Source organism: Eretmochelys imbricata, chromosome 1 (genome assembly GCF_965152235.1).
Source record: "Eretmochelys imbricata isolate rEreImb1 chromosome 1, rEreImb1.hap1, whole genome shotgun sequence".
Classification (NCBI taxonomy): Eukaryota; Metazoa; Chordata; order Testudines; family Cheloniidae; genus Eretmochelys; species Eretmochelys imbricata.
The window spans coordinates 354,283,187-354,310,240 of record NC_135572.1 but is presented as its reverse complement, the minus strand read 5'-3'; the positions used below and the strand labels follow the sequence as shown (position 1 = coordinate 354,310,240).

The 27,054-nt window shown below is 43.6% G+C and overlaps 2 protein-coding genes across 3 annotated transcripts in view; one reads left to right on the top strand and one right to left on the bottom strand.

Moving 5' to 3' along the window:
- Positions 1-22,465, top strand: part of GDI2 (GDP dissociation inhibitor 2) — a 32,303-nt gene extending 9,838 nt beyond the window's left edge. Inside the window, exons 2-11 of the mRNA XM_077837310.1 lie at positions 6,900-7,007; positions 8,187-8,286; positions 11,017-11,151; positions 15,063-15,261; positions 15,749-15,880; positions 17,464-17,563; positions 19,046-19,217; positions 20,774-20,918; positions 21,341-21,395; positions 21,483-22,465. Coding sequence (XP_077693436.1) covers positions 6,900-7,007; positions 8,187-8,286; positions 11,017-11,151; positions 15,063-15,261; positions 15,749-15,880; positions 17,464-17,563; positions 19,046-19,217; positions 20,774-20,918; positions 21,341-21,395; positions 21,483-21,638 — 1,302 coding nt within the window. The 3' untranslated portion in view covers positions 21,639-22,465. The remainder of the gene's footprint in view (positions 1-6,899; positions 7,008-8,186; positions 8,287-11,016; positions 11,152-15,062; positions 15,262-15,748; positions 15,881-17,463; positions 17,564-19,045; positions 19,218-20,773; positions 20,919-21,340; positions 21,396-21,482) is intronic.
- A 3,138-nt stretch (positions 22,466-25,603) lies between these two features.
- TASOR2 (transcription activation suppressor family member 2) overlaps positions 25,604-27,054 on the bottom strand; it is a 76,150-nt gene continuing 74,699 nt past the window's right edge. For both annotated transcript variants that reach the window (XM_077837296.1, XM_077837280.1), the window contains exon 24: positions 25,604-26,417. In XM_077837296.1, the coding sequence (XP_077693422.1) occupies positions 26,414-26,417 (4 nt within the window). In that variant the 3' untranslated portion in view covers positions 25,604-26,413. The remainder of the gene's footprint in view (positions 26,418-27,054) is intronic.

Here is a 27,054-nt window from a genome sequence, read left to right as displayed (position 1 = left end):
CCGATTTGAGCCTATGGCTACCTGCCCTCTCTCCTATCTGTCCTGGAAGGTGGCCTTTCTTGTAGCTATAACATCTGCGAGGAGGGTGTCCGAGCTCAGAGCCCTGACCTTTGAATCCCTGTACACAGTGTTTTATAAAGATAAGGTGCAGCTACGCCCCCACCCTCCATTTTTTCCCAAAGTGGTCTCCCAGTTTCATGTGAACCAGGATATATTCTTGCCTGTGTTCTTCCCTAAACCCCACGTCACCAGCAGGGAGTGCATGTTTCACACCTTAGATGTTAGGTGGGCCTTAGCCTTTTACATACAAAGCTGTTCCGTAAATTACCACAGCTTTTTATTGCAATTGCAGAAAGGATGGGGCGGGTTCCTATCATCACAGAGAATGTCGTCATGGATCATGTCCTGCATCAGGATGTGCTATGACCCGGCTAAAATTCTAGCTCCACCTATTACAGTGCATTCCACCAGAGTGCAAGCGACGTCCGCAGCTTTCCTGGCGCGGGTCCCTATCCTGGACATCTGCAAGGCAGCAACGTGGTCTTCAGTCCACACCTTCACTTCCCATTATGCCATTACCCAGCAGGCGAGAGATGCTGTTGCTTTTGGTTTGGCAGTCCTCCAGTCGACAGTCAGGTGAACTCCAACCCCTCCTCCGGGGTAACCGCTTGGAAGTCACCTATTGGAATGCACATGAGCAATCGCTTGAAGAAAAAAGTTACACACCTCTTGTAACTGTTGTTCTTTGAGATGTGTTGCTCGCGTCCATTCCAAATCCCGCCCACCTCCCCACTGTCGGAGTCTTCCGGCAAGAAGGAACTGAACGGGAGGTGGGTCGGCAGGGTCATATATATGTTGCCATGAGGGCCCCATTTTAGGGGTCTCCACTGCCGACCCGATGGGTACTGCTAGGGAAAAGCTTCTGGCGATCGTACATGCAGCGTGCGCACACCTCTATTGGAATGGACATGAGCAACAGATCTGGAAGAACAACAGTTACGAGAGGTGAGTAACTGTTCTATCACCTGGGCTTCCAGCTTGTTAGGTTAGAACACTTATGCCTCAACGTGTGCTTAGAGGGCCTTAAAATCAATACTTAATCTTCTAAACTAGAGGCTGTGTCACAAGATCACTTGAATACAGAATCTTTTCAGCCAATTGTGTCATTGTGGGGGAGTTTCTAGGATTCTGGCAGTTTGTGGCTGTTTCTGAATTTGTCATACTTGGCATCGAGCTCTAGGAGAAAATCCATACAAACTGAGACTTTTTTTTTTCTCGAAGGTTTTCTGTTTGAGAGTGAGACTTCTGCCATGTTGGCACCAGCAGAGAGAAGCAAATCCTGTTCATGTAAACAGGGCAGGTCACTTGGTGTCCTTGCTTGTGAAAAGCTGTTACTAGGAAGCTTAACTTAAGCCCCAGTGCCTCTGAGCTATCTTTTTCTGTCCCTGTGTTGATATGGGTTCATATCTTTCCTTACCTGTTACTGTATCAGACTATGCTGAATCACAAACTGGACTCTTGGATGCATACTTAAGGATGCATCCAAAAGGGAATCTGCTTTCAGCTACCTGGCAGCTAGTGAAAGGCCCTCAACCTGTTTTGAAGCCGTGCCCTGGACAAACAGTCTATGCCCTCAAGGAGCTTGTAGTCTAAAAGGACATATCACTGACTGACTGCATATGCTACAATGGCACATTGCTGCATGAGTATGGTTAACACTAACTTTCACTTTTCTGATAGTTTGAAAAATCTCTGGGTGTTCATCATGATTTATATGCAAAATGAGCGTGCTAAGCCTCTTATTACTACTTCATTCTTTTCTTACATTTTAAGATTCCCTGGGTTATCTGGGTCCCTTTCCCTTGTAGAAGCTTTGATGCATTTTCAGCAATATTTTGTGTTCCAACAGCCACTCTAACTTATTTTAAAAACTACTTGTTGCAGGCTGAAGGGCCTGATTTGGTTCCACCAATAAAATGGGTGGAGGTCCACAAACTGCTACTGAAAGGGAAGTTTGGCAGTTAAAAACTATCACTTTCTCCACCTCTTCCTCCCTCCCCAGAGGCTGTTCTTATTCTGTTCTCTGACTAACTTTCCCATCCCAATTTAACATATGGGCATAAAGTTTCAGCAGTGGGGTCCCAGGTGTGAACTGCTGCACCTGGGGCCTGGATGTGACCTCAAAAGCCTGATCAGCCAACAAGTTTGGCTTTGGACAGTCTATATCTGCAACTATCTTATCAGATTTCAGAGTAGCAGTCGTGTTAGTCTGTATTCACAAAAAGAAAAGGAGGACTTGTGGCACCTTAGAGACTAACAAATTTATTTGAGCATAAGCTTTCGTGAACTACAGCTCACTTCATCGGATGCAACAGACTCCATCAGAGAAAAAGATGACATATCAGCCTGATACAGGACATGACATAAGGCTTGATACAGTTTGTTGCTGCCTCTTTCACATTCTCCATCTGACATAGGCTTGTGGTATTTGGTACAAACTGCTTAAGTTGAACTTCAGTGCTGTGTGCTAGAACCTGCTTTTGGAGTTCAGTAGCAGGCCATTAGTTGCATGGATTTTAATCTATTACAAATGGATCTTAAATAAAATTGTACTAGTTCTTAAGTCCTGAACTATAAGAAGAACTGAAGGAATGAGGCAACTAGAACACTTCCTAGCCTTTTACCAAGCTCCAAATTCATCTTTTGCTGCTTCCTCTTAAGATTGTCCTGATGGAAGTAGCATACACCTGTGAACAGAGAGAGATGAGGCAAAAGGTACCCAAAATGTCTATTTGTGTCACTACTGGGGAGAGGAAGTCCGCTGACATCCGGCTTCAGGAATTTAGTTATTGAAGGCATTAGAGTAACTCAGATATGTTAAGTTGACTTTTTCCTTTTGTTTTGCAATCCTAGTCAGCTTTCTCATGGCTGAACTCAGGCATAGAAGTTATCAGTGCTGTACCACCATCTGCCAGACCTGACAAGCCAGTGTTTTGGCAGATTTTAATTTTTCAAATAAGTCACTGGAGGCACTTGGCTGTTGAAGAGCAGCTGTAAAGACAAGCCATTCAGTTAATGAGGACCTGTCAAGCCAAATCCACAAAACTACAAATGAAGACTTTGCAGGTTAATTTAGTGAACTGAGTCCAGGGTTTCAAATTAGCCAGAGCATTAATCCTGTTGTTCGCTGTCAGAATACAGCTTAGTGGCACCCTCTCTCAGGTAGGGATCGCTCTAATCTTTGCCAGCTCTGCTTCTTGATCAGTGTGACTTTTTTCTTTCTGGATTGAGCAGTAGGTAGGCTAACCCTCGTTCAGGACAAAGGCAATCTAGACATGTAGTTATGCATTCCATTTGGGCGGTATGTAACCAACCAGCAATAACCTCACTTTACTCGAAAGAGATTCACGTCTTCCTGAATTCTGGCAATGGTAAGGAATGTTGCTGCTGCTGCTGCAGTGTTCCTGCTCTTGGAGCTCTGATGTTAGCCACATTTGCGGATAGCGCGACATGAATTCAGCAGACCTTGATCTTACTCTAAAGAGAGGCCACAGGCTTGGTTCGGTGACGAAGGCACTCAGCTGGGTTTACTGTTGACAAAGCACAGTACTAGTGCCCTGGCTCCATGGTTACAGATGCAGAAACATGTATGGCCACAACAATGGGACCAGCTCAGTGAGCGTACCAAGATGCTGCCCCCTTGGCTGGCCAGAGATGCCCCTTCTATGACTTCTCCTTTTTATACACTAATACAAACAAATTACTTTTACTCCAGATATTGCTAGTTACCACCTTCTCCTTGTACCTGCTAGTTCGAACAGAACATCCTTATCCCGTATCCTGTCATCCCATCCCTATTTTATAAGGCATTGGTGTGTTCCTGTACCATCTCTTAAGAATGTTTATGTAGGTACTTGAGAACTCTGGGTGTTCTTGTACCTTCCTCTCCTGTCAGGAATATGCTTACTTGGTTAGCCAAAAATTAATGCGTTTTGCCAAGGCTGGGGGGGGGAACCCAACCCTGCCCCAAACCAACCAACACAAGCACCACTTAACTTGATCTTGAGACTCTGTATGGGTGGGAGTCAGGTTAGAGGCAACACTCCAGTTACAGCTTGAGCTAAAAATGCAGTGAAGACAAGCCCTTAATGTATTCTTGTTAAACATATCCGTGTTCTGTCTAAAAGGTTTAAGAGCAAACAAGTGTTGACTGTAGCAGAATATTCTAGTTCTGTAACTTACTTTTTGAGATCCATACACTAAAATGTAGACCCACAAGGGCAGATGTTTGGACTGTTAACCAATATGGGTTAACAGGTTCACTTAGCATTGTGGTAGACCAGACTCTGGGGGAAAAAAGAGAGAGCAGTGGACAATGCTGAGAATAGCAAACTAACCACAACATGTGGTGAATGTTGGTGAAAGAGCATGGCTAGATATGATGGCTTTTCGCCGACAGCTGCATGCTGCAGATTTTCAGGAAGTTGGTAGAAGAAGCATTAGTTTCACTAAAGAAGTAAACTAAACCCTTGGCCATTCTAGAGGGCAACTTTTGACATCTGAATGTCTTAAGGATGGATGTTAGCATATCCAGCTCCAGGTCAAATAGGGTGGCAGAGGAACGCTAACAGCTGGTAGCTATTAGGCATGGCCAAAAGACTTAGCATCACTATTGATGCCTCTGACAGTGGATGTAGAAGTCAAGGACTGAATGTGGAGAACTACCACCTCACTCTGCAAGCTGTCCTGGGATAAGAGGGAAGGTCCTCTCATGGATTGGTAACTTGTTAAAAGATAGGAAACAAAGGGTAGGAATAAATGGTCAGTCTTCACAACGGAGAGAGGTAAATAGTGGTGTCCCCCAGGGATCTGTACTGGGCCCAGTCCTATTTAACATATTCATAAATTAACTGGAAAAAGGGGTAAATGGTGAGGTGGCAAAATTTGCAGATGGTACAAAACTAGATAGTTAAGACCCAGCAAGGCTGCAAAGAGCTACAAAAGGATCTCTTAAAACTGGGTGACTGGGAAACAGATGAAATTCAATGTTGATAAATGCAAAGTAGTGCATGTTGGAAAACATAATCCCAACTATACATATAAAATAATGGGATCTAAATTAGCTCTTACCACTCAAGAATGAGATCTTGGAGTCATTGTGGATAGTTTTTTGAAAACATCCACTCAATGTGCAGTGGCAGTCAAAAAAGCAAAACAATGTTGGGCCTCATTAAGAAAGGGATAGATAATAAGACACAAAGTATCCTATTGCCTCTGCATAAATCCATGATACGCCCACATCTTGAATACTTCATGCAAATGTCGTCGCCCATCTCAAAGATATATTGGAATTAGAAAAGGTATGGAAAAGGGCAACAGAAATGATTAGGGGTGTGGAACAGCTTCCATATGAGGAGAGTTTAAGAAGACTGGGACTTTTCAGCTTGGAAAAGAATCCAGTTTCATTTATGTGCTCGGGCTATCACTTCAGCTGTTTCTCTACAGGGCCAATGTAAATGTGTTCTAACTTCAAACATGTGAATGGGGAAAAAGGGCCACAACTGGGTCAGTGTTAAATGACTAGTGGATTCCTAGGTCTAATGTTCAATAACATCTCTATTCTTAAAGGGCGCCAGCAGCAGCAGTATAAAAATTGTGTTAAGTCAAATTCAGAAGAACTGTGGTGTGTGTTCATATGCTCTTCTGCACATCACTCCGCTTGAACAGAAACATGGCAAAATAAACCTTCAGTTTTAACTTTTCCACAGTATGCATCCGATGAAGTGAGCTGTAGCTCACGAAAGCTTATGCTCAAATAAATTGGTTAGTCTCTAAGGTGCCACAAGTACTCCTTTTCTTTTTGCGAATACAGACTAACATGGCTGTTACTCTGAAACCAGTTTTAACTGAAGCTTACTAAGGAAATATCAAGGCCTTGAGTCCTTCAAGGCTTGGCTAGCACTTCTAGTGCTGATATAACAGCAGCTGCATCTCCCCATAAGATGGGCATCTTTAAACTGGTTGTAACCTGTAGCCCCACAACAGCCAGCTTTCCTGTCTTGACACACATGCACTTCCCAAAGCTTAATGTGAGAGCCACCATAGCTTCCGTTTTGAACAAAGCTCAGCAAAATGGTAACACAGCTTGGGTCTTCTACAGTCCATGCCAACACTGATGCCAGGCACTGCTTTCCTTCTAACTTGATGGGGAAAGTGGAGACGACTACTACTTGTTCTACCTTCAGTGGACATGCTAATCTGCAGCAGGGAAAATTTGTGTTAGATATTAGGAAAAGATTTCTAACTATAAGGATAGCTAAACTCTGGAATAGACTTCACTGCAGATTTTTAGGAGGCAGTTAAACATCTGTCAGGGATGGTCTAGTAACATTACTTAATCCTGCCTCAGTGCAGAGAACTGGACGAGATCTATTGAGCGCCCTTCCAGCCCTACATTTCTGTGTATGCTCCTAGTCTGCCAAAAGTTACTTGTGTATAACAGGCTGACGAGCTTCACTCTGAAAAAGAAATGTTCACAACGTGGGGTGATACCTCAGACAGAATATCTAGAACCGCTGTTTTGAAACACTTGACATCAATGGCTTTTATCACAAACAAAACTGCTAAAGACTAGCAGGCTTGTATTGACTTGTTAAATCAACATTGGATTTTGAGTTGCTTGCATCTATTCAATTTTTGCTGCTTATAAGTTGTCTTGCAATTAAAAAGTACTAAAATAACTACTTCAGCATATACTCTTTCTAACAGCATCTTAAAAAGATGCCTATTCCTCATGTCTGCCTGGTGGTCACATTGTCAAAAACTACAGCTTCCTGGCATGTGGTGGCTATATACTCCAAGGACTCTTTCCCTGCATTTAAAACCTCTTATTTGTACAGGAATGCATCCTTTCTGGCATCATGTCAGTGAATGGAAAGAAGGTCCTTCACATGGATCGCAACTCGTACTATGGAGGTGAAAGTGCGTCCATAACACCACTGGAGGATGTAAGTACCTAGAATAATACACTGTATTGTACTCACTCCTGTACCTACATGATCTTGCTTCTAACTCTTTAAGTATCCTCATCCTGAGTGAAGACTGAATCTTGCCCCTGTTCCTAAAGGGAGGATTAACTGCACATCTTACCAGGAGTGCAGCTAGTACAAGCATGGAAGAGACCAAAAATGTAGCTAACACCTAAAACAAAGAAATGCTGTCTTAGAGCCTTTGGTCCTTATTCCTACACCACTTGGGGAGCTTAACAATAAGGACAGCTCATTCAATGTCACGTGTAATCTTTCAGTGTTCATGCTAATAGCTAGTATTTTTAAACATGTCTCTAGAAACAAGTTGATCCAAAATAGCTTCGTTTCGACTGTCGTGGATATGACATGGCTGTCTTCTGTATTGCTGTCCTGCTCGCTGAGTGACATGACTGTTGTATTTTTATGCCAATGTGTCAAGGCGTCTAGCACTCAAATAGGATCAAAAGTAAAAGCACTAATGCATTTTAATCCAAAAGTCACTGATTGGAATAGACTTAATTGCTTACCTCACTTACGCATGATGATTGCAAAGCTCTCTGAACATCCTAGCCTCAAAGCTGCAGTTGCTGCAAATCACTTATTAATATTCTAGTAGGAATCGATCTCAGTAATCTCAACGCATAAATCCTACAATACAAGATGGACAAAACACTAATTCACATGGAAACTTTTGCTTTAAAAATCAGTCTCACAAATATGGATATTTGCCTTTCTGCTCAGTGAGGCAACAGACTTGATCAGTGGAGTGAAATTACTCTTGCAGTATTATACAACTGCAACTTCAGTTCGGCAGGTCACAAACCTGACAAGCTTGTCTCCAGTTTAAGAGCTCTGTATTAGAGGAAAATCAGACACTGAGGAAAGCAGGCCTACCTGATGCTATACCTAAAGTAGCAATAGCTTGACGTGATTTGCACATGTCATCAATTAGTCCAGTTTCCACCAAACTAAATTCTGGCTGGCCACAGGCTTGCAGCGGGAGGGCGGGCTATAGACTAATGCACAAGAAGTTTTGGCATGTTGTGGGAGCATAAGCATGTATTGTGATGAGATTATTTGTAACCGTGCAGATTCATTAATGTAATGAATAGTGCATGTTTTCTCCACTGTATAAGAGCATTTATCCTTTTTCTAAAGCTTTACAAAAGGTTTAACATACCAGGATCTCCACCAGAATCAATGGGCCGAGGAAGAGACTGGAATGTGGACCTAATTCCAAAATTCCTTATGGCTAATGGTAAGTAACTTAACTTAAATCAAACCAAAGATCCCAAGCTAGTAAACTTTCTATGAATCAGTCACTCTAACAGCTACAATTAAGGACTGGTTTATTGCAGTATCTACTCCAAGGCTTGAAATACTGCTCATCCAAACCAGCCAGATACAAGAGCATGCTCTCATTACTTGTAATACACATCTACCCTCTGATGGCAAGTCACACAGGTGCACAGTTCTAGCTGTCTTTCCAAATGAGATCTTGCACATGAAGATCTGTCTCATAGTAGATGCACTGTAGCGTCCTGGGCTACTCTAAAGGAAGCCTAAAAACACAACTGGAAAATTCTTGTCCTACTGTGTAAGAGAGGAAAGTCTGTAGATGACAAATTAACACCTGTTTTGCACACTAATTAATCAGGGAAAGTTGAGCCATGACTTGTGAGGACTTTATGGAAAAACACACTCTAAAACCCCTGTGCTTACTAAAGCAAGGTTTCTGAATTTTTAGCTAGAGTGGATGCCATTTGGCTGCAGTACTCCTCAAAAAATGTAGGAAGAAACAGTGACTGCAATTGTGTTGGGTGGGAAAATTGAGTTCACTGACACAAGCTGTTAGAGTCTATGGCTTGCATACTTCTCGACTCCAGTGATCCCTTCCTAACTTTTCCAAAAACTAATTTCTTTATAACCACTGGCAACTTCAGTAGTACTGAGGTTTCCTGCTTCTCAGTGCTTATTGGTGCTGTTAAGTGTTCTGGGATGGCTTCCTCTCTTTCATTGGCAGCTGCAGAATTTTTAGGGTGCGGTTGCCTTGTTGACTAGTCAACAACTTGTCCTGTGGTGGTGTCCCTGAGAACTTATACTTTCAATCTGACAGTGTTACTTCTGGTGACTTTGTCACTGAAATGTATGTAAGGGATAAGACACTACTAAGCATAAAACTTGTCTTTGCATAGTGACAATAACTACATAAAACTAGCTAAAGCTTGAATGTAATAGCTCTGGAACAGCTCATTATGTTGAGACTACTTCGTGTGCAGAACTCTAAACTCAACTAACCCACATGAAAACAATTAGGGATGTGACTTTTTCTGTCAGTAGGCTAGGTCAGGGGTCGGCAACCTTTCAGAAATGGTGTGCTGAGTCTTTATTTATTCACTCTAATTTAAGGTTTCGTGTGCCAGTAATACATTTTAACATTTTTGGAAGATATCTTTCTAGAGATCTATAATATTTTCTTTAAATACAACAATAGTTTAGTTTTATATAAGGTTTTTAAAATGTTTAAGAAGCTTCATTTAAAATTAAATTAAAATGCAGATCATATCAGTTTAGTGTGATCCTTGCCCTTGCTTTTCCTTGTTGAGTTTTCCAATGTCTGGCACATATTTGGATACTTTAAGCTGCACAGGCTTCTGAGTGATCAGTTGTTAACCGGCTCCGAGAGGGACAGATTTCATATGTGAAAATACCTGTTCACACAGGCACGTGGATCCAAATGCTGAAAGCATTGCAAACACAATTTTCTTCAAACTGTTAAATTTCACTGGCAGGGATGTCCAGCAGGTCAGAATAGAGGCCCTGTGATCTCTCTTGGTAGCTTCAAGTGCACTCCGCAGATCTCCAAACTTTGATGCCCACAATTCTGACCTTTTTAACTGAATGAGCTGCATTTCGGAATCTTCAACACCCATCCACTGAAATACAGACAAATCCAAGTCACTTTAATTGAACTTTTCAGGTTTAATTAGAAAAGAAAGCATTGGGTCAAATTGCTGGAAATCTTGAAATCGGTCAGAAAATTCTGATTCCAGTTCTTGCATGTACATTCTAGTCTCAACATCAAACACAGTGCGCTCTTCCATGTGGCACGATAGTGATGTCAAAGCAACAGACCAGGACTTAAAAATATCCCAGTACAATGGTGCTAGAACAATTTTTAAGGGTGGGGGTGCTGAGCTGTGCCCCCTCGTGCCCTTGTCTGCCCCCCTCACTGCCCCAGGCTGGGGCCAGTGGGCCGGGGGCTGGTATGCCAGCCGGCTGGGGTCCAGGATGTGCCACTGAAAATCAGCTTGTGTTCCGCATTCGGCACACGTGCCATAGGCTGCCTGCCGCTGAGCTAGATAGTAGTATGTTGTTTCCTGCCAGGGATGTATTCATGGGGTCTGAAGCAGGAGGGACAGGGGCAGGGGACCACACTACAACTGCATACAACAGCTTCTTTGTTTAACTTGTTTGTATACTTGACTAATACTCTGCTCTTATGGACAAGAGCTCCTGTCCCTGCTACTACAGTCTATTCTATGTAACATTATTTACAAAGTTGAAACTTAAGTCTAAACGTTGCTACGTGTAGCAGGCTCCATGATAAATGACAGGGATACTAATAGAGTGGGGACAGTGGTTGTAATATTCTTGTATACTTACCAATGCTTTAGTGTGCGTAATTTGTATCCAAGGAAGTTGTTAAACAGCTGTAAGCTGGCTAAAACTAATAGAATGTCAACATTTTCATAAATCTCTATAATTTGTGCAACCTCTACCTTGTGTGTGCTAATCTGTGGGAATGCTATGGCAGAGCAGTGCTCCTAGCATTGCAGGAGCTCATCCTAAACTGCAAAAGCACACTTCAGTCATAATGGGGGCCCTGCAAAAAGACAAACAGTCATCTGTCCTTCATACACAGAGTAAATGATCACCTGGCTGCAGACTGCGGGCTGACTTTTCTGTTGAAACTTCTTAATTGCAGGTCAGTTGGTAAAGATGCTGCTTTACACAGAAGTCACTCGCTACCTAGACTTCAAAGTGACTGAAGGAAGCTTTGTCTACAGGGGAGGAAAAATCTACAAAGTTCCTTCCACTGAGTCAGAAGCCCTGGCATCCAGTAAGCTGTTATACTTTGCTGTACTATTGCTTGTGTCCTTCTGAGAGGTCATAGCTGTAAGCTTAATTATTTGACATTTCCTGTGACTTGAGTTGTACCAAGGTCATCATAGGTCTCGGATGAACTGGGACTCGTTCCTGGATGTGTTCATCTGCAACCACGCTATAGAAAAGGGCAACAAGATTTGATTAATGTGTCAAGGTAATGATATGCATTAGTAATGGTGTTTATAATGTGATCTGTTCCAGTAGCGCATTCTATGCCTGAGTACAGTAATCATCCTCAGCTGCTCACTTTGCAGCAAGAAATAGATTTCTCATTTGGAAACACCAGATGTGGTCAGTGTGGCTGACAGATTCTCAACCTTCTTTGAATTGCACCCCACCTTAGTACTTTTTTTTCTTTTTTTTCTTTTTTTTTTGCTTGGAGCTCCTCCCCCTTATAGTAGCTATAAGGATGCTGTCTGGTATGTGGGGTTGCAGTGCCATTCAGATTTGATCCACAGCCCTTCCATGATAGGCAAATGCAGGTGTGTGTAGAAGTGCCTTTCAGCCAGAGGTGGCTGCAGGCAGGTGCAGGACCTAAATTTCAGTTTTGTAACTCATTAACTGTTGAGTTGGCAGTAGGGCCTGTTACCCTCCATCAGGGGCTGCATACCCCCCATTCTGCCATAACTGGGGTGGGGGAGGCAAAGCCCCTCTGGGGGCTGGCACTGCCAGGATCACTGTCCTAGCCCTGCTCCCTGCAGAAGGCACAAGACCTGGCCTCACTGAGCCTATCTCTTGGCACAGCTGGGTAGCTATAGAAGGGGCAGCCCTCAGGGTGCACAAGAGCTGCTGCTGCTCAGCAGGCCTGGCTCACATCCTCTGACAGAGGCAGAAGTACATCTGGGGTGAAGTGTGAGGCCAGTGTCAGTAGGGCTAAATGCAGGGGGCGATGCTTTGCACAGAACCTGAGCAAGGTGAGCCTCCTGGGGAACTAGGACCCATGCTCATCCTGTTCTGATCCCTTCTCCCCACCTGATCCTGACTGAAGACTCTCTGGAACAAATTTGAGTGGTGGTGTAACCTCATGCACCAAGTCATAATGCCACATATTCAGTCTGGGTCTGACATGCTCTGCCCCCTATTGGGTCTCTGAGGGATGGTCTCTCTAGAAGGTCTCCTGTAGTACAGGACTAGCAGACCAAACTCTGCCATAGACTTATTACCTTGTAGCTGTAATCTTTCCATCTCCAAGTTTCTTCACTGTGAACAAAGATGCTTGCTTATCTTGTATTGTAGGCAAACTGTTAAAATTCTCCTCCTCATATGAATGTGTTAAATAACTTTTCACCTGGCAAACCTGAACTTTCTCATTCCTTTACTACAAACTAGGAATCCGCTAGCAACAGTTAAGGCTAATGACTGAACAGTTTTGTCTCCAAGTAGTATGCTGGTGATTATTCACAGTCCAGTGCAGCTTTTTAGGATGGCCTAAGACAAAGTCAGGCACTCCCAACACTGCTCCAAATATTAAAATTGGGGTACTAGATAATACCTAGAGCCTGGAAAATCCAAAGATATCCACAGACCATTTTTGCTGACCACAGCTCCAATGCAGATACAAATTTTGTATCCGCGCAGGGCTCTGCAGCACACTCACCAGAACAGAGTGACGGTCACCCAGCTCTGGGGCTGCAGCTCCACTCTCTGAATCACACTGCAGCAATTGCCTGCTGGGCATTCTGGGAGTTGTAGTCTCTCCAGTTTGTTCAGACGGAGGTGATAAAATACTACTCCCAGAAGGGAGTGTGACCGTGCACTCCTGTGCAGTGAGTCAAGCACACTATGTGTTAGAGCTGCTGCTGCTGCATGGCGGTGTCCAAACCCCTCATTGGGTGGGTGGCGCTGCACGTGAGGGCCCAGGATGTAGGCTCCCCCCCCAATAGCGGAGAAGGAAGCATGAGTGTGCTATGGGAGGTCTCTGGGGAGAAGTGGGCGGTGGTTGGGAGTTTGGCAAAGCCTTGTGTCACTGTTGTGTGGTGACCTGTGGAGCTGTCAGTAGAGCCCTGCAAATCTGCAATATCTGTAGACAATTTATGTGGATCGGATGTGGATACAAATTTTTGTATCCATGCAGGGCTCTAGTAATACCCTCTCCAGAGGAACAAGACAGCCCAGAATCTTTCACAGGTGAATTAATAACCTTCCTGACGACAAGCTGGGGGAGGCTCTGAATGTGCCACGGAGGACGCTGCATGTGCTCTCCAGATGCACATATCATGCATGATACAGGGGAGACCTCTTTGTCAGTAGCAGACCTGGCTGTTAGGAAACCAGAGAGAACAGGTCCAGAGGCAAAACTGTATCCCTTAGTGACCCTATCAAATCAGCCCTTTGTGGCTAGTCTCTTGTTCTGATTAATTGGCCTTCTATAAGTTTTCTGTGGCATTCCCCTGCTTCAAGTTCCTATTTAACTTTTTCAGGTTCACTGACATGTAAAATCCTGAGACTCCAGGAAATTGGTGTATTTGACTTCTTGCTCAGTAGCAATGCCATCTCTCGGCACTTTAGAGTCTTTAGGTATGTGTACACTAGAAATGGCATAGCTGGAGCACTTTAGTGTAGACACTACAGCACTGGGAGTGGTCTTGCACTGCTGTAGTACATGCATCTCTTCAAGAGGCAGTAGCTAGGTCCAGGGAAGAACTCTTCTGTTGACCTGACAGTGTGAACACTGGGGCTTAGGTGGCTTAACTTCATCTCTGAGGAGTTTTTTCTCACCCCCAAGCGAGGTAGCTGGGTTGACCTAACTTTGTAATGTCTGCACTCAGACTCTTAAATGACATTAAGCAGGCAAGATGCATAAACTGAGGAAGAGTTATTTAGGTAGCCCTTTTAGTTCCTTTTGTACCCATTGCAAAAAAAGTGACCGTCTAGTAACTTGTAATCATATACAGGGTCCTTGTGCATTTCTGTTGTGGAACACACCTGAATAATATATCATGGGGCAAGACTCTCCCACTTGCTGTCCTATCCATGTAGTTGCTACAGTTGTTTACACGGACCAGCATTACATAGCCAACTCTGGCAAGTATGGGGAACTAAGCCATTAAGTTCCTTAAAGTTGTTGTAAAGAATTCTCAAACGTGAACTGAAAGCAACCAATGAAATGTCTGCCTAAATCTGCAGCTGCTCAGTCTAGTTCAGCATTGCTATCTGTTGACAGTGATTACCTTTTGCTTTTGCTTAGAACAGCAGTGGAATGATCACGTCTGCTTCATGTCTTCAATTTGAGGAAAGCTGGCAACGACATATACAGTTGCTAGCCTTTTGGGGAGGAGCCAAATGCTGTAGAAGAGGGTGTCTGGTTCCCAATGAATTGGATAGGGGGGAGAGCTCCTTCTCCCTTAGCTAGAGGGTAATAGAGCTTAACACAGACTTCTGCTAGTCTGAGGCTGATCCAAAAAAGCTCACTGACCATGGTCAGGGTCAGTTCCCTCCCCTCTTCCAGTGACTGGAAGTAGTGGAAGCCAGGCCACATGTAGGTTGTCTCTGAACTCTCTGGGTGTGGCTGTCATTCTTCCTGCCTCTGGGTAGTGTCTGGCACATCTTCCAAGCTCTTAATAGTCAGTTACTATGGCAGCTGCCAGTATTAAGCAAACTGGTTTTCCATGCTTAGCTGGATTTTTGGCCTCTGTAGCCTGAATGGTTACTTCATACTCGGGCACAGTTAACTTAGGGGTACCTTAGGGAAAGATTAAAGTGTAAACTTTTGCTGTCTGGGGTTAAACAAAGCCTTTCATCTCTGTTGTAATACTCCATGGTCTTTGCCATGGAACTGGAGGAAAGCTTACTTTGAAAGGACCTTCAAAGTAACTCATTCCTCACTTCTAACCTCTGATCTGACCCTTTCTTTTGGTGTTGTAGGTTTAATGGGCTTGTTTGAGAAACGCCGATTCAGGAAATTCTTAGTGTGTGTTGCCAACTTTGATGAAAATGACCCCCGGACTTTTGAAGGTGTTGATCCCAAGAAGACCACCATGAGAGAGGTGTATAAAAAGTTTGACCTGGGCCAAGATGTCATAGACTTCACAGGCCATGCCCTTGCACTCTACAGAACTGATGAGTAAGTGTTTGCTATTCACTGGCTTTTCCCAAAGTAATCTAGTGGCCAGTGAGTTGGGAGATAATCCTTCAGAGTAATGGACCATGTCCATTAGCCACAAATGTACCTTTCTTGAAGTAAATCTCATGCAGCATCCTTGAGTGCTGCTTGTTGGAATGGAGCCTTTAAACGCTGGGTCTTCAGTACTGATTGGGTTTCTTTCACAAGCAGAAATATCCTCCAGAGGTACTTAAAGCCTAAATGAGTTCTCCAATTGTACACTGAATAAAGTGTTCTCTTCCCTTTCAGCCTGACTGAGAGCTCTTCTGAAGGATAAGCCTTTAAGGGGAAGCAGTGGAGTCGGGGGAAGCATGGGGAGCATATCTTCATGGGGGGGGGGTGAATGTGAATTCTTAAAGCACAACCTAATCCAAGGCCATCTTGGGTCTGAGTAAATCGCAACTCATTTCACCACATGCATTTTACAGTCTTGATTCTCTTTTTGCAGCTACCTAGATCAGCCATGCCAAGAAACAATCAACAGGATTAAACTTTACAGCGAGTCTCTGGCTAGATATGGTAAAAGCCCATATCTTTATCCCCTCTATGGCCTTGGAGAGCTGCCCCAGGGATTTGCAAGGTGAGGACTGGGTTGTGGTGGTGTGAATAACTTGTCTCAAATGCGTCAAGTGTATTTGAGGATTCTGTTAGAATCTAATGCACAGACTCTGCTGAGAACCTTTTAACTATTAAACAGCATTTTCTTTAGCTTCCCTCTTGTCTCTAGGTAAATCCCACTGTGTGGGATGGGCAGCATCAGCCAGGAGCTGGGAAGGGCAGTGCTTCTGCAGGAGGGCAGGATGGTACTTGAATAAGCAGTGTGGATGGGGGCCAGGTGTTTCTCAGGGGGTGAAGTGTCTAGTGGGTCACATATTAGTTCTCTGGCCCCAGGTTAACTAAACTGACTTGAAAGGGGAAGGTCTTTCAAACTAAACTTTTCTGCAGAGTTGAGCCATGGTCTATGCTAATTGTTTAGTGTCAGAGGTGAGCTAAAGCAGAGGTTGTTAATATTGGCTTAACTTAGCAGTTAGCAGGGCATCTGAAATACTACAGAAACTGACTAAGCTGCCTTTGGGAGGTGTGGGTCTTGGTTTTTTTTTTTCTTTTTTAAAAAAAACAAACTGGAAACTACAGTAAAATGCAGTGACTAGCATTTCTACTTCAAATGTGCCAGTGTTTTATGTGGAATCACACTCCAGCTTCTTCATAACTGAGGCCTGCTGGCTGGTTTTCAGAATTACTAAACCTTTCTCTGACAAGGGAGATCTGACAGGGAGATCTGTATAGGCCGAGTAGAATTTGTTCAAAGTCCAAATCTTAAAGCTGAAACAGTATCCAGCTTTTTTGAATAGACTTGGCTTTTCCACCACAGAACAGTTGCCTGAATGCTGCAGATCTTGGAGTTATTAGTGGCTTGAAGCCTATTTGAGTTACTTGGCCATCAAGTAGCTGATTTACACCAGTCAGCAGATGTGAATAACGGCTTTGACTAGTCCCAAGTATTGGCTGGTGTCTTGACAGTTCACTCCAGCCTCCTCCTTTGGCCTTAAGCTGACAGTCCTTGACTCTTAATCAAAGAAGTAAGTAGTGACTGGACGTGTTAAGTCTCTGCTTTCAGTAATTCCCATGCAATTTCAAAACTTGTTGCTTAAGTTACCACATATTGGCCTCTCCTCTTAATATTTGAAATAAGCAGTTGCTACAATAAGATGCCTGTCTTGGCTAGAACTGCAACTGCTCTTAAAAGTTAATTGTAAAATGGATATTTGGGAGCAAGTATCTAAGTTACTGAACTATATTCTTAGTGGTATCCTAGGCAGTAAAACTATGACCCCAGATTCTTGAGTTACAGGAATAAGACACTTCTGACTCCAAACTAAAGGTTCACGGACCATTTAAATGGCCTACTGAGGAATAGTCCAAGTTACCTAGACTTGGGCAGGGCATGTGTTCACTGGGCGAGGTGGGGTGGGGGTGAAGGGGATTTTTCTTCAAACCCTCCTGGCTCTGACTCTTTCCGGAGACCAGGAAACTGTTCATTTACTCTGCCTTAGCAGGCAGCTGCATACACTGGAGGCGACTGAGCTTCTGGTAACAATGTGCTATAAGAAGGCTGTAGCAAACATGAGGCTTCATTATGCTAAAGCGTCCTTACTCTTGTAGGCTAAGTGCTATTTACGGAGGCACCTACATGCTGAACAAGCCAATTGAAGAGATTGTGATAGAAAATGGCAAAGTCATTGGTGTGAAATCTGAAGGAGAGGTACAGTAATGCTTTGGATTATTTTCTCAGATATTTGCTGTTCGAGACCTCCTCCTCAATCGGCATTAACACAAAAGCAAGTGTAGAGTCTGAGTAACTCAGGCTTGGTTTGGTACATGCACAAACTAGGTTGAGCCATCAGATTGTAAACTCATTGGGATTTTTGATTCAATCTTAAAATTGCTTTTAAGCTCCCAAAGCTGTGCCACCAGAGTGATGTGGTAAAAAGACAGTAAGAAAATCTAAACGGGTGAATGTCCTGTGTTACTTGAAGTAGACTTAGAAAATAACTTCAGAGGGATTTTATCCTAAACCTTAACTCTGGATGTATGTCAGGATTGTTGTTTTCCTTGAAAGCTGAGGAGACCGTTCAATCAAAACGAGACACCTTTCCTTGCAGCTGTCAGTGCATCTAACCTAAACATACAATTGACTCTGCCTGTCCTTGACTTGTCCTTAAGATGCATTAGTTGCTTGTATATTTCTGGCACTGAATTTTCTTACTGTTTCCCCAGATACACAATTAAATCAGCCTTGCACAACTATCAGAATTTGCCAGCCCAAGCAGAAAATCTACTTGCCCATATCTGATGGAAGCTCTAAATACACTTTACTCATCTGCCGGTTTGCTTGCAGTTTTACAGGGCGAGTTGAATTTCTCACTTGCTAACCATCTCTATAATACAGATGCCTCTTAATCTTCAAATCATGAAAAAAAGGCACAGTTGTTCATACCAGGATGAATCCAAATAAAACTCTACAAATGATGGATGCTGTATATAGCAAATATCTAACTTGTGCTCATATAATGTTTCCAAATCTCCAGATGGCCTCACTGACTGGACACATGCATTTATAACCTTAATCCCTCTGATGCTGATGGGGCAATTCTTGTTCAATGTCCCTACATTCTTACTATTGATACATCCATAAGATTGCACAATATAAATGCAAAGTTACACTTAATAAACGTCTGGATTAAGGAAACCAAACTTTGCAGCATGTATTAACTTCTAACCTTTCAATAGTTCATGCATATAGCTCAAAAGTGTAGAAAAATGTAAGTGTCTGCTTGTAAAGTTGCAGATAATGACTTGTATTGATGACGACATGTACAAAACTATGGTCTAGAGCTGATGGTGGAAAATCCAGATCTGCTGAAGGTGGAATACAAACCTATGACACAAGGAAAATAGCTCCTAAATGGAATGTTTCATAATACTGGAGGCTTCATTGCTCTAAGCATTTACTTCTCTGCTGTGAAAATCTGATACTGCACTAAACTGTCAGGCTAATCTACTAGAAACAACCACCTCACGGAACTAAATCTAAAATAGTTTTGTTTTTGTTGCTGGTCAGCAGCAGTGCATCTCATCAGTTCTGACTAGCGATGCTAAGAGGCTACTCTGTGCTTGAGAACATCTGGGAAAACTTTTCTTCCAGTTGAGGAATTTAAGTTTGTACTTTGTCCATCCTTGGCAGGTTGCTCGCTGCAAACAACTCATCTGTGATCCCAGTTACGTCCCAGATCGTGTAACAAAAGTTGGCCTAGTGATTCGAGTAATCTGTATGTTAAACCACCCAATCAAGAACACAAATGATGCCAATTCCTGCCAGATCATCATTCCACAGAATCAGGTCAACCGGAAATCAGGTGTGTGGGCAATAGTGGCTGTTAAATGCTTAGCATGTCAGTGTATAAGTGGGTGTTGCTATAGACTGTCTGCACTTAAGTTGGCATGCTCATTAAATCCATACTAAGTGGACTTGCCTCCACTGGGCCAAATGAAAGTCTTAGGCTTCTGTGAAGTAAAGAACTTTATCAATCATCAAGGAAAACATTTAAACAATTCATAATAAAAACCACTTCAGGAAGCCACCCTCCCAAAGAACATGATCACCTTCCTTTTTAATGGCTTGCACATGTGCTGCTTCTTGGGGTCCTCAGTGTCTTGGTATAGCTCCCTTCCTGATCCTACACTTGTCAAATTTGGTATTTCTTACTGGGGGGAAGAGAATACTAACATGGCTGCACATGTTCAGCTTTAATGAAGTGGGTACATTATGCAGTTGAGATCCCTGACTCGTGTTCAGTTCAGCTTCTTCTCTAATTTTGCACTGCTTTGCTGTCTGAGGCAATGTGCACTCTCCACGCTTGTTCCGTGTTGTCTCAGCATCATGTGGCAGTAATTCCTGGACTCCTTCTCCCACACACTAGTTTCTAGTCCTTTCCATTGTGGAAGCAGGATTGGTTCCTGAAGAAAACAGCTGTTGGCTGTTTCTGCAGGTAATGGTATCATTTAGGCATGCAAAGCCCATCACTCTCCCCAGCATGCATAAGATGTCGAAGTGCTTTATGGACCCAAGTTTGAGCTGCTTGCTGCCCTCCCATAATCTAGGCAGGGACCTCTGTATCTGAAGCACCAAGTGCCAGTAGAGCTACATGAGAAACTAAAAGGTTTAGGTGAAGTTTGTATTTCAGACTGATTTAGGCCGCAAACCTAGGGGGCCTTTCGTATTCAAATCCCTTGTCTGAATCCAAAGCATCCAAGTGGTTGCAGTCCAATACTGGGCACGGGCATGAGCCAGAATGTGAAACTTGCTGCTTCTAATTCAGCTTGGATCTGGAAACGCTCTTTTATGCCTGACACTTTCTTGAAGGGTTGTGATGTACTGGCTTATAAATAGCTGCCCGGTACTGGAAGTGGTTGGATCTGCCCAGTTTGCAACTCCGTTGATTGGCCTCATGAGAAGGGCCACCTCTTCTCTTACTGCTGTCAGTTACTGTCTGTCTTTACTCAAGCAGTGGAGGCAGAGGGCTGAATTCTGTTCCTAGTGCAATCAGCTGATGGGGGTTTGTGTGGCCAGAGATCTCAATACTGGGTGTGTAAACTCCTTGAAATTAGGGGTTTTCATATAAAATCCCACTGTATGCTGAGGCCAAGGGCTTGATGTACGTAGAGGTCTGAATTACATGTAAATCCTTGTCCCAACAAACTAAAACTAGATCTCAGACAAGGTTCAAATGCAACAAGTTCTAGGAGGAAAAAGAGGGAAACAGAAATGTGAATGCACATCCCCATGGCCCAGCTATGTGTGCAGCTGGATGGGTGAGTCAGCTCACATCCAAAGTCACTGCCAGCGTCTCCCTAGCTCTTCTCAATTGGCATGTGGTGTAGATGAAATCTCATTCCTGTAATGTTTTTCTAGATATCTACGTTTGCATGATCTCTTCTGCACACAACGTGGCAGCGCAGGGGAAGTACATAGCCATTGTTAGCACTACTGTGGAAACAGGAGATCCAGAGAGAGAAATCAAACCTGCCTTAGATCTCTTGGAGCCCATTGAACAGAAGTAAGCTTTCCACCTTGCATCAGCAATCTAGCGGCTCATATGCGTTCGTGATTACTAAACTAGCCCGGGGACTAGTTAACGATTACTTGCCACACACACAGACAGATCTGGGTGTCTTTTGGTTGTATTCTGATCTTGAGAGGTCATGGGGCAGATGAGGGAGGCTGGAAGGCCCGTAGATACATCCACTCCCATGGGAGTGGATATATCTGTCATTGGAATACCTACTCGGCCTACTCCTTCACCCCCAAGACAACTGCTCCAATGCTCTGTCCTAGCACCAAAACCTCCTCACGTGTGCTTCTTGCCCTGGGGCTTTGGCATTTGATCATATTGCAAATTACCTGGCTCCTGTATTCGTTCACCTTTCATTGAGGCGCTGGGGAACATTTAAGCATTCTGAAAAATGTCTTCTCTCATAGGTTTGTTAGCATCAGCGATCTGTTTGCACCAACTGACTTGGGAACCGAAAGCCAGGTTAGTATGAAATGGCAAACAATCAAACTGGTGTGCCCATGTAAGGGGAGAATCTCCAAACACTAAGCCTGAAAACTTATTTTCCAGATCTTTATTTCTCGTACCTACGATGCTACCACTCACTTTGAGACGACGTGTGATGACATCAAAGATATTTATAAGAGGATGATGGGATCAGAGTTCGATTTTGAAGAGATGAAACGCAAGAAAAATGATATCTATGGGGAGCAGGAGCAGCAGTAATGAAGTAATGTCTAATTAGGAGAAATTAAATCGGCTAATATGAATATAAGGAACTTTAATGAACACTGTATGAAACTCAATATTGTAAGGCCTGCTTTTGTAATCACATCTCTGAGAGACTGAAGAGTACTGCACTGGTAAATGCTCCCCTTTTGGGTATCATGTGTTAATTTCATTCTAGCAGGGCTGCTGTCCAGAATCTGGCTAATTACTGACACTGATTTAACTGTTCACTAACCTTATAAGCAAACAGCAGACTACTGAACTTTTTTTTTGCAGACCTAGACTTTGGTGCAAACTGAAATAACTCATTGACCGGTTACCTTTGTGTTTTTAATCATTTGTAAACCCATTTCCCAATTATGTGCTTCTGGTGCATCCGTGAATTTGACAGATGCCATTCAGACCTGATACCAAGAAAACGCTAAACTGAGCACTCCATTATTGTGGACAGCATCCCTAAAGTCTTTCCCATCAATCTTAACTTTGTGGCAAGTTGTATTATGGACAAAGCCCACATCTATTGTAGCAGCAAATGTTGGCATAGTTTTAGGCACAGAACCTAACCCACCCTTAAGCTTCTAAAACTGTTTACATCAGTTGGGACAACTGTGCCTAAGGTTCCTTTGTGTGTCAATCTAATAAAATTGAGAGAACAAATTACAAAGCAGGCATGATGTGAAAGTATTTTCTGTACCCCATGTGGCTTTTTGGATGGACCAATATTGCACTGCAGTATTGATATGACAGAGCCTCTGCTTCTGATGTCTCTTGAAAAGGCTCAAATGATTTCTGTACTGCAAAGTAAAGCCAAATTCTGGAAACCAGTCCTTTGCTCTGGTCTGATTCACTCCACTTAGTACAAATAGCGTCTGCTTAAGATCTTAAAAGATGCGTGCCTGCCAGAGTGAAGCCTCTGTGCCTTGGAATTCAACCATCCAAATACAAGGAAAAACCATGGATTTAAACATCCTTGGCTTGACTTTCAAAGCAGCTGTGCACTTACTTTCAGAGCAGTTGATGACCACGTAAGCTGTAAGCCCATCTCATGGACACTCAGTCTGTCCCCGCTAACCAGCAGTAAGGGCATAGACCAGATGAATCACTATACAAGGAGTGCACTGCAGCACCTGGGCTAAACACTTGAGCCCTTACTTCTAGCATTACTTGGCCCTATCCTCACTCTCTCAGCAGGAAGTTTGACAGCTTGGTGTGCAGCCAAATTCCTAGACTCTATTCAATCTCTACTTTCATTTGCCCCTCAAGTGCCACTGTTGCGGTTGAAAACAGCACAGCATCACCTTGGTTCTGGACCTCAAACTCCTGTCTAACTTGATGCCCATTAACAAGTCTAACTGTGGCTGTTTTAAAGATTCATGGGTGTCTCCTTTCTGATGGGGTACTTCAGACTTTAACCAGATCTGTTAGTACTTCTCATTTCAGTGTTCACACAAAGTAATCCTGCATTTACCAGAACAAGCTTTGCAGGGTACAGCTCAACGTGTTGGACTAAAGCTATGCTGTTACTCAACCTGTATGGGAGGTAGTAAAGCAATTGCTGACCTAGGTTTGGTAAATTGCCTCTGAACCATAACACTCAGTGGATGTGTAAGTTAGGAAGTGATAGCTAGCACCACTGTCTCAGTGAAAAGCCTCCTCTCAGCCCTAAATGTGAGCCAACGTGCTTGTGGGGGTGACATATGGCATTAGTGACTGGCCAACTGAACAACAGAACCAGAAGTACAAGGATGTTACCTTGCTACCCTACTGTTGCATGCTAAATTTGAATAAAATACTCAGTTTTACCAGTACCCCTCAAACGCCTCAGCAGTGCTTTTGGAAAAGCAGAAATGATGATGGTTCCTGACACACCACCACAATAAAACTGTGTTCAGTTGTAAACCAAGGGACCAGGCTGTCTGTTCCATTCCCAATCTGTTTCCAAGTATTCCAGTAATGTGCTAAAAGTGGGTGTTACTCCATTGATGTGGTGGAGGTGAACGAGGAATAGAATGACTTGCCTTGTTCTTTGAAGACAGGGCTTCTCTGAAGATCTATGTATAGTTGGAAGCCTCTGGTACCTAATAGGTAGTAAGAGTTGTGCTTGGTAGAGCAAGAGCCATTTCCAGATGTACACTCGCAGGAAGTGTCTCTAACTTGAACTAATGCACCTTGAGAACTTGCATGACTAGTTAGTTCTTACTATCCCTTTCATAACTCTCCCCTCAGTTAGTGGTTGCTATCTCCAATAGGCTGGTTTTAGTCTCAGTAGACTGATTTCTTTTTGGATGCATCTGCTAATTGCTGTCAGTACTGGCCACGCTCTTCACCTTTCAGCAGGCAGTGTCTCATCTCTTGTCTGATTCAACTACTTTTGGAGCCAGGTCTTACTCTTGGGTGACAATCAAGCTATGGGAGGAGTAAATCTTGCCTTTCCCTAAATTTGGCCACCTATGCAATAGCAGAGGAGTGTGTAAAGGTAAGCTAACAGAACTAACTTGTCTTCCACTCAAAGCTCATGGTGTAGGTGGTGGAAAAGGAATGTTACTGTAGTAAACTCTTTCCTGTGCTGTTGCTATCCATCCATTGAGTTTGCAGCTTCAAACAGTGAACTGTAGTCTGTTTTCAGAGTTGTTAGAACCCTGAACTCCCTGCTCATGCCCAAGAAGCTTGTTTCCTTCATGCTGTCAGCTAGTGGTTTTGGCATGAAACCTATTTCATAAGTGCTGTCTGGCTGCAGGCTCCTCCTTGGAGGCTTTAAGTGAAGAGGCTTATTTCTTAAACTATATCTGGTTAGCGCTCTCCTCTTCCTCCCCCCCCGCCACCCCTCCCAAATGGGGAAGGAGTAGGGGATGTCCCTGGAAGCCTACATCAGTAGTATCTGAGTGTAGTGTTTGCTTTCTCTTCTCCCTACCCTATAATACCATGAATATCTTCCTCATGAAATCCTTCATCTTTTAAGGTATGAAGTGGAGTGCCTACCTGGCCAACTACTAGAAAGATGTAGGCTTTGGATTCCATCTCAACTTAGTCTCCCTTGCTTCTAGCACCCTTTTTAATCATGAAATGTGAGAGGTTCATGGACTTCTGCAAACTATTTGAGCTGTCCAAAACCATAGCCATGTAGGCAGTCACACCCTGACATGACAAAGGACTAGAGAAGTGAACTTTCACTGAAGATGCTAAATACCCCAGGAAGGGTAGGATCACTCCATTGCCCAGTGTAGGGGGAAAAGTCAAGTCTTTCCTAGAATTATTGCCAAACTCTAAGCACTGCTATTTCCCTACAAGCCCACTGAGGGGTGGGGTAGTGGAGGAATCTTTAACCAACCACCAGCCATGGCTTTTTAGCTTGTGGCAACCAGTAATGCCCTATTACTGTTATCTCTTCAGCAGCCCCTTGAAACACAGGCCCTGACTCCGTGCCAGAGAGGTTACTGCTGGTGTACAGTAACTGAGCTTGAAGATGTGGTTTCCCCCATGCTTGTGACACTGTATGTTATGCAGTAGTGCTCCCTGCAGCTGGGATCAGAGATCTTTAGCCAGTGCCTGCTGGACTGCACACGTGCTCTCCCTCACTTGTGCTGTGCGTGGCAGCTCTAGAGGGCCGGGGGTCCTGTTTTTGTAGACTTAAACTCCCTCTCAAGGAAGTAAAAGCACCAGCGCAAGCTGCTTCGTATCCTGCACACCTCTACGACCGCAGAACCTTCCCTATCACCAAGGCCCTTCTAGATCCAGCCAAGGTTCTTTAGCCCAGCCCAGCGTTGATCCTGCCAACCTACAAGCCAGCAGATAAACATTACAGCCCTGCTAAGGATGTGGAATTTCTCTTTTCCTGCCCAACTCCCTGTTTGTCAATGCAGTTCACCAGAAGGATTTGTATTCGGGGGTAAGCTACACTAGTTTACAGGGGAGGAAGGTTGAGTGCTTTGGTAAAGTCCTAAACCAACAGCAATGCACGAGACTTTGAATTGTCTTGTTTTATTTGTCAAACATTATACAAAGTCATCTTGTACATGACAGCTTTGTTTTAGTCTGCTTTATTCTAAAAAAATGATTAGTTACAAAACACTTCCCAGTAGATACTGTAAGTATCTTACAAATGTCACGTGACTGCTGCAGTTTCCTTTCAAAGTCTATTTTTTTTTTTAGAATACCATAAATATGATTTTTGTTCCAGAAGCCTGACGTTCTGCTATTTACAAGAGTTCCATCTAGTGGAAAACAGAAGTCCCACAAGTCAAATGGAAATGGTACCATCAGAAAACCAGTGAGAACTTAATGTAGTGTTGATTAACCAATTGCAGACTTAGTGAGTTGGGGTAATCTTGAACACGCTGAAAATGTACAAAACTCCTGCTGCTCATAAACCACATGCATGTTGTGGACGTTATTTACATAAACACGCATTTATAAAAAGCACTTCCTAAAATGGACTAACATCTCTCCTAAGCTTCAAGTAAACTGCACTTCCCCTAGTTTCCATATGTAGCTGTACTAACTTCAGAAAACAAATAATTTAAAATACTGTATACATTAAAATAGTTCTCTTCCTATGCAGCTGGAGTAGGGTGCATCTGTTCCTCTAAGACTCATTGGCTATCCTTAAATAATTAACATTCTACTAAAAAAGGGAAATCTACTACCTCTGCCTTCTGCGCCTAGAGCTTTAGGCTGTAACAGCAGAACCCGAACAAGTTACCTTTTATCTAAACTATTTTAACAAAAGCTTCATTCTTTGTTACTGGAACCACCGCTGCTGTCCTTGAATTTCATCACCTGTAACACATGAAGTTTCCCAGATTGTTTTTAGTAGCTGTTTAAATGGCACTGGCTACCCACGCTATGCTGTATGACAGGCAGGATGTTCTGTACGTTCACAGGGGATTGCCATGCTGTCAAAATAGGGGCCGAGTCACTGGAAGAACATCCAGGCATCTGGTCGAATGACCGACTACCAGCTGGTGTTACCTCCAGCAGAGTCTCACTAGGGGAAACATTTTCAGGAAGTCTGCTCAATTCTCCCCCCTGCCCAAGGCTCTCTCCTTTCCAACAACAGGCTCTGAGCCCATCCCTTCTTCCCCTTGTGAGCGCAGGAGAAAGGAGAGTGCAGCTTGTGTGTCTGCTTGGCCACCCTAGAGCTGGCTTCATCAACCCCCGCTCCCTCCCTCTCCTTCCACTGCTCAGGGGAGGGGGGCGAGGGTGAGCTGGATTGCAGGTCTTCATTCAGTGCAGCACAGCCCCCTCTCACTCAATTCCTGCCAACCTGAACATCACAGCCAGCACAACGAGACCTGGGCTCAGCCGAGGCTGCTGCCTGCTGTCAAGGGAGAGGCTGTTCTTATTCCACACATGCTGTCCCAGCTGAGCTAGAGGGGAGTAGGCTGCTGACCCCCCCACTGCATAATTACCATAA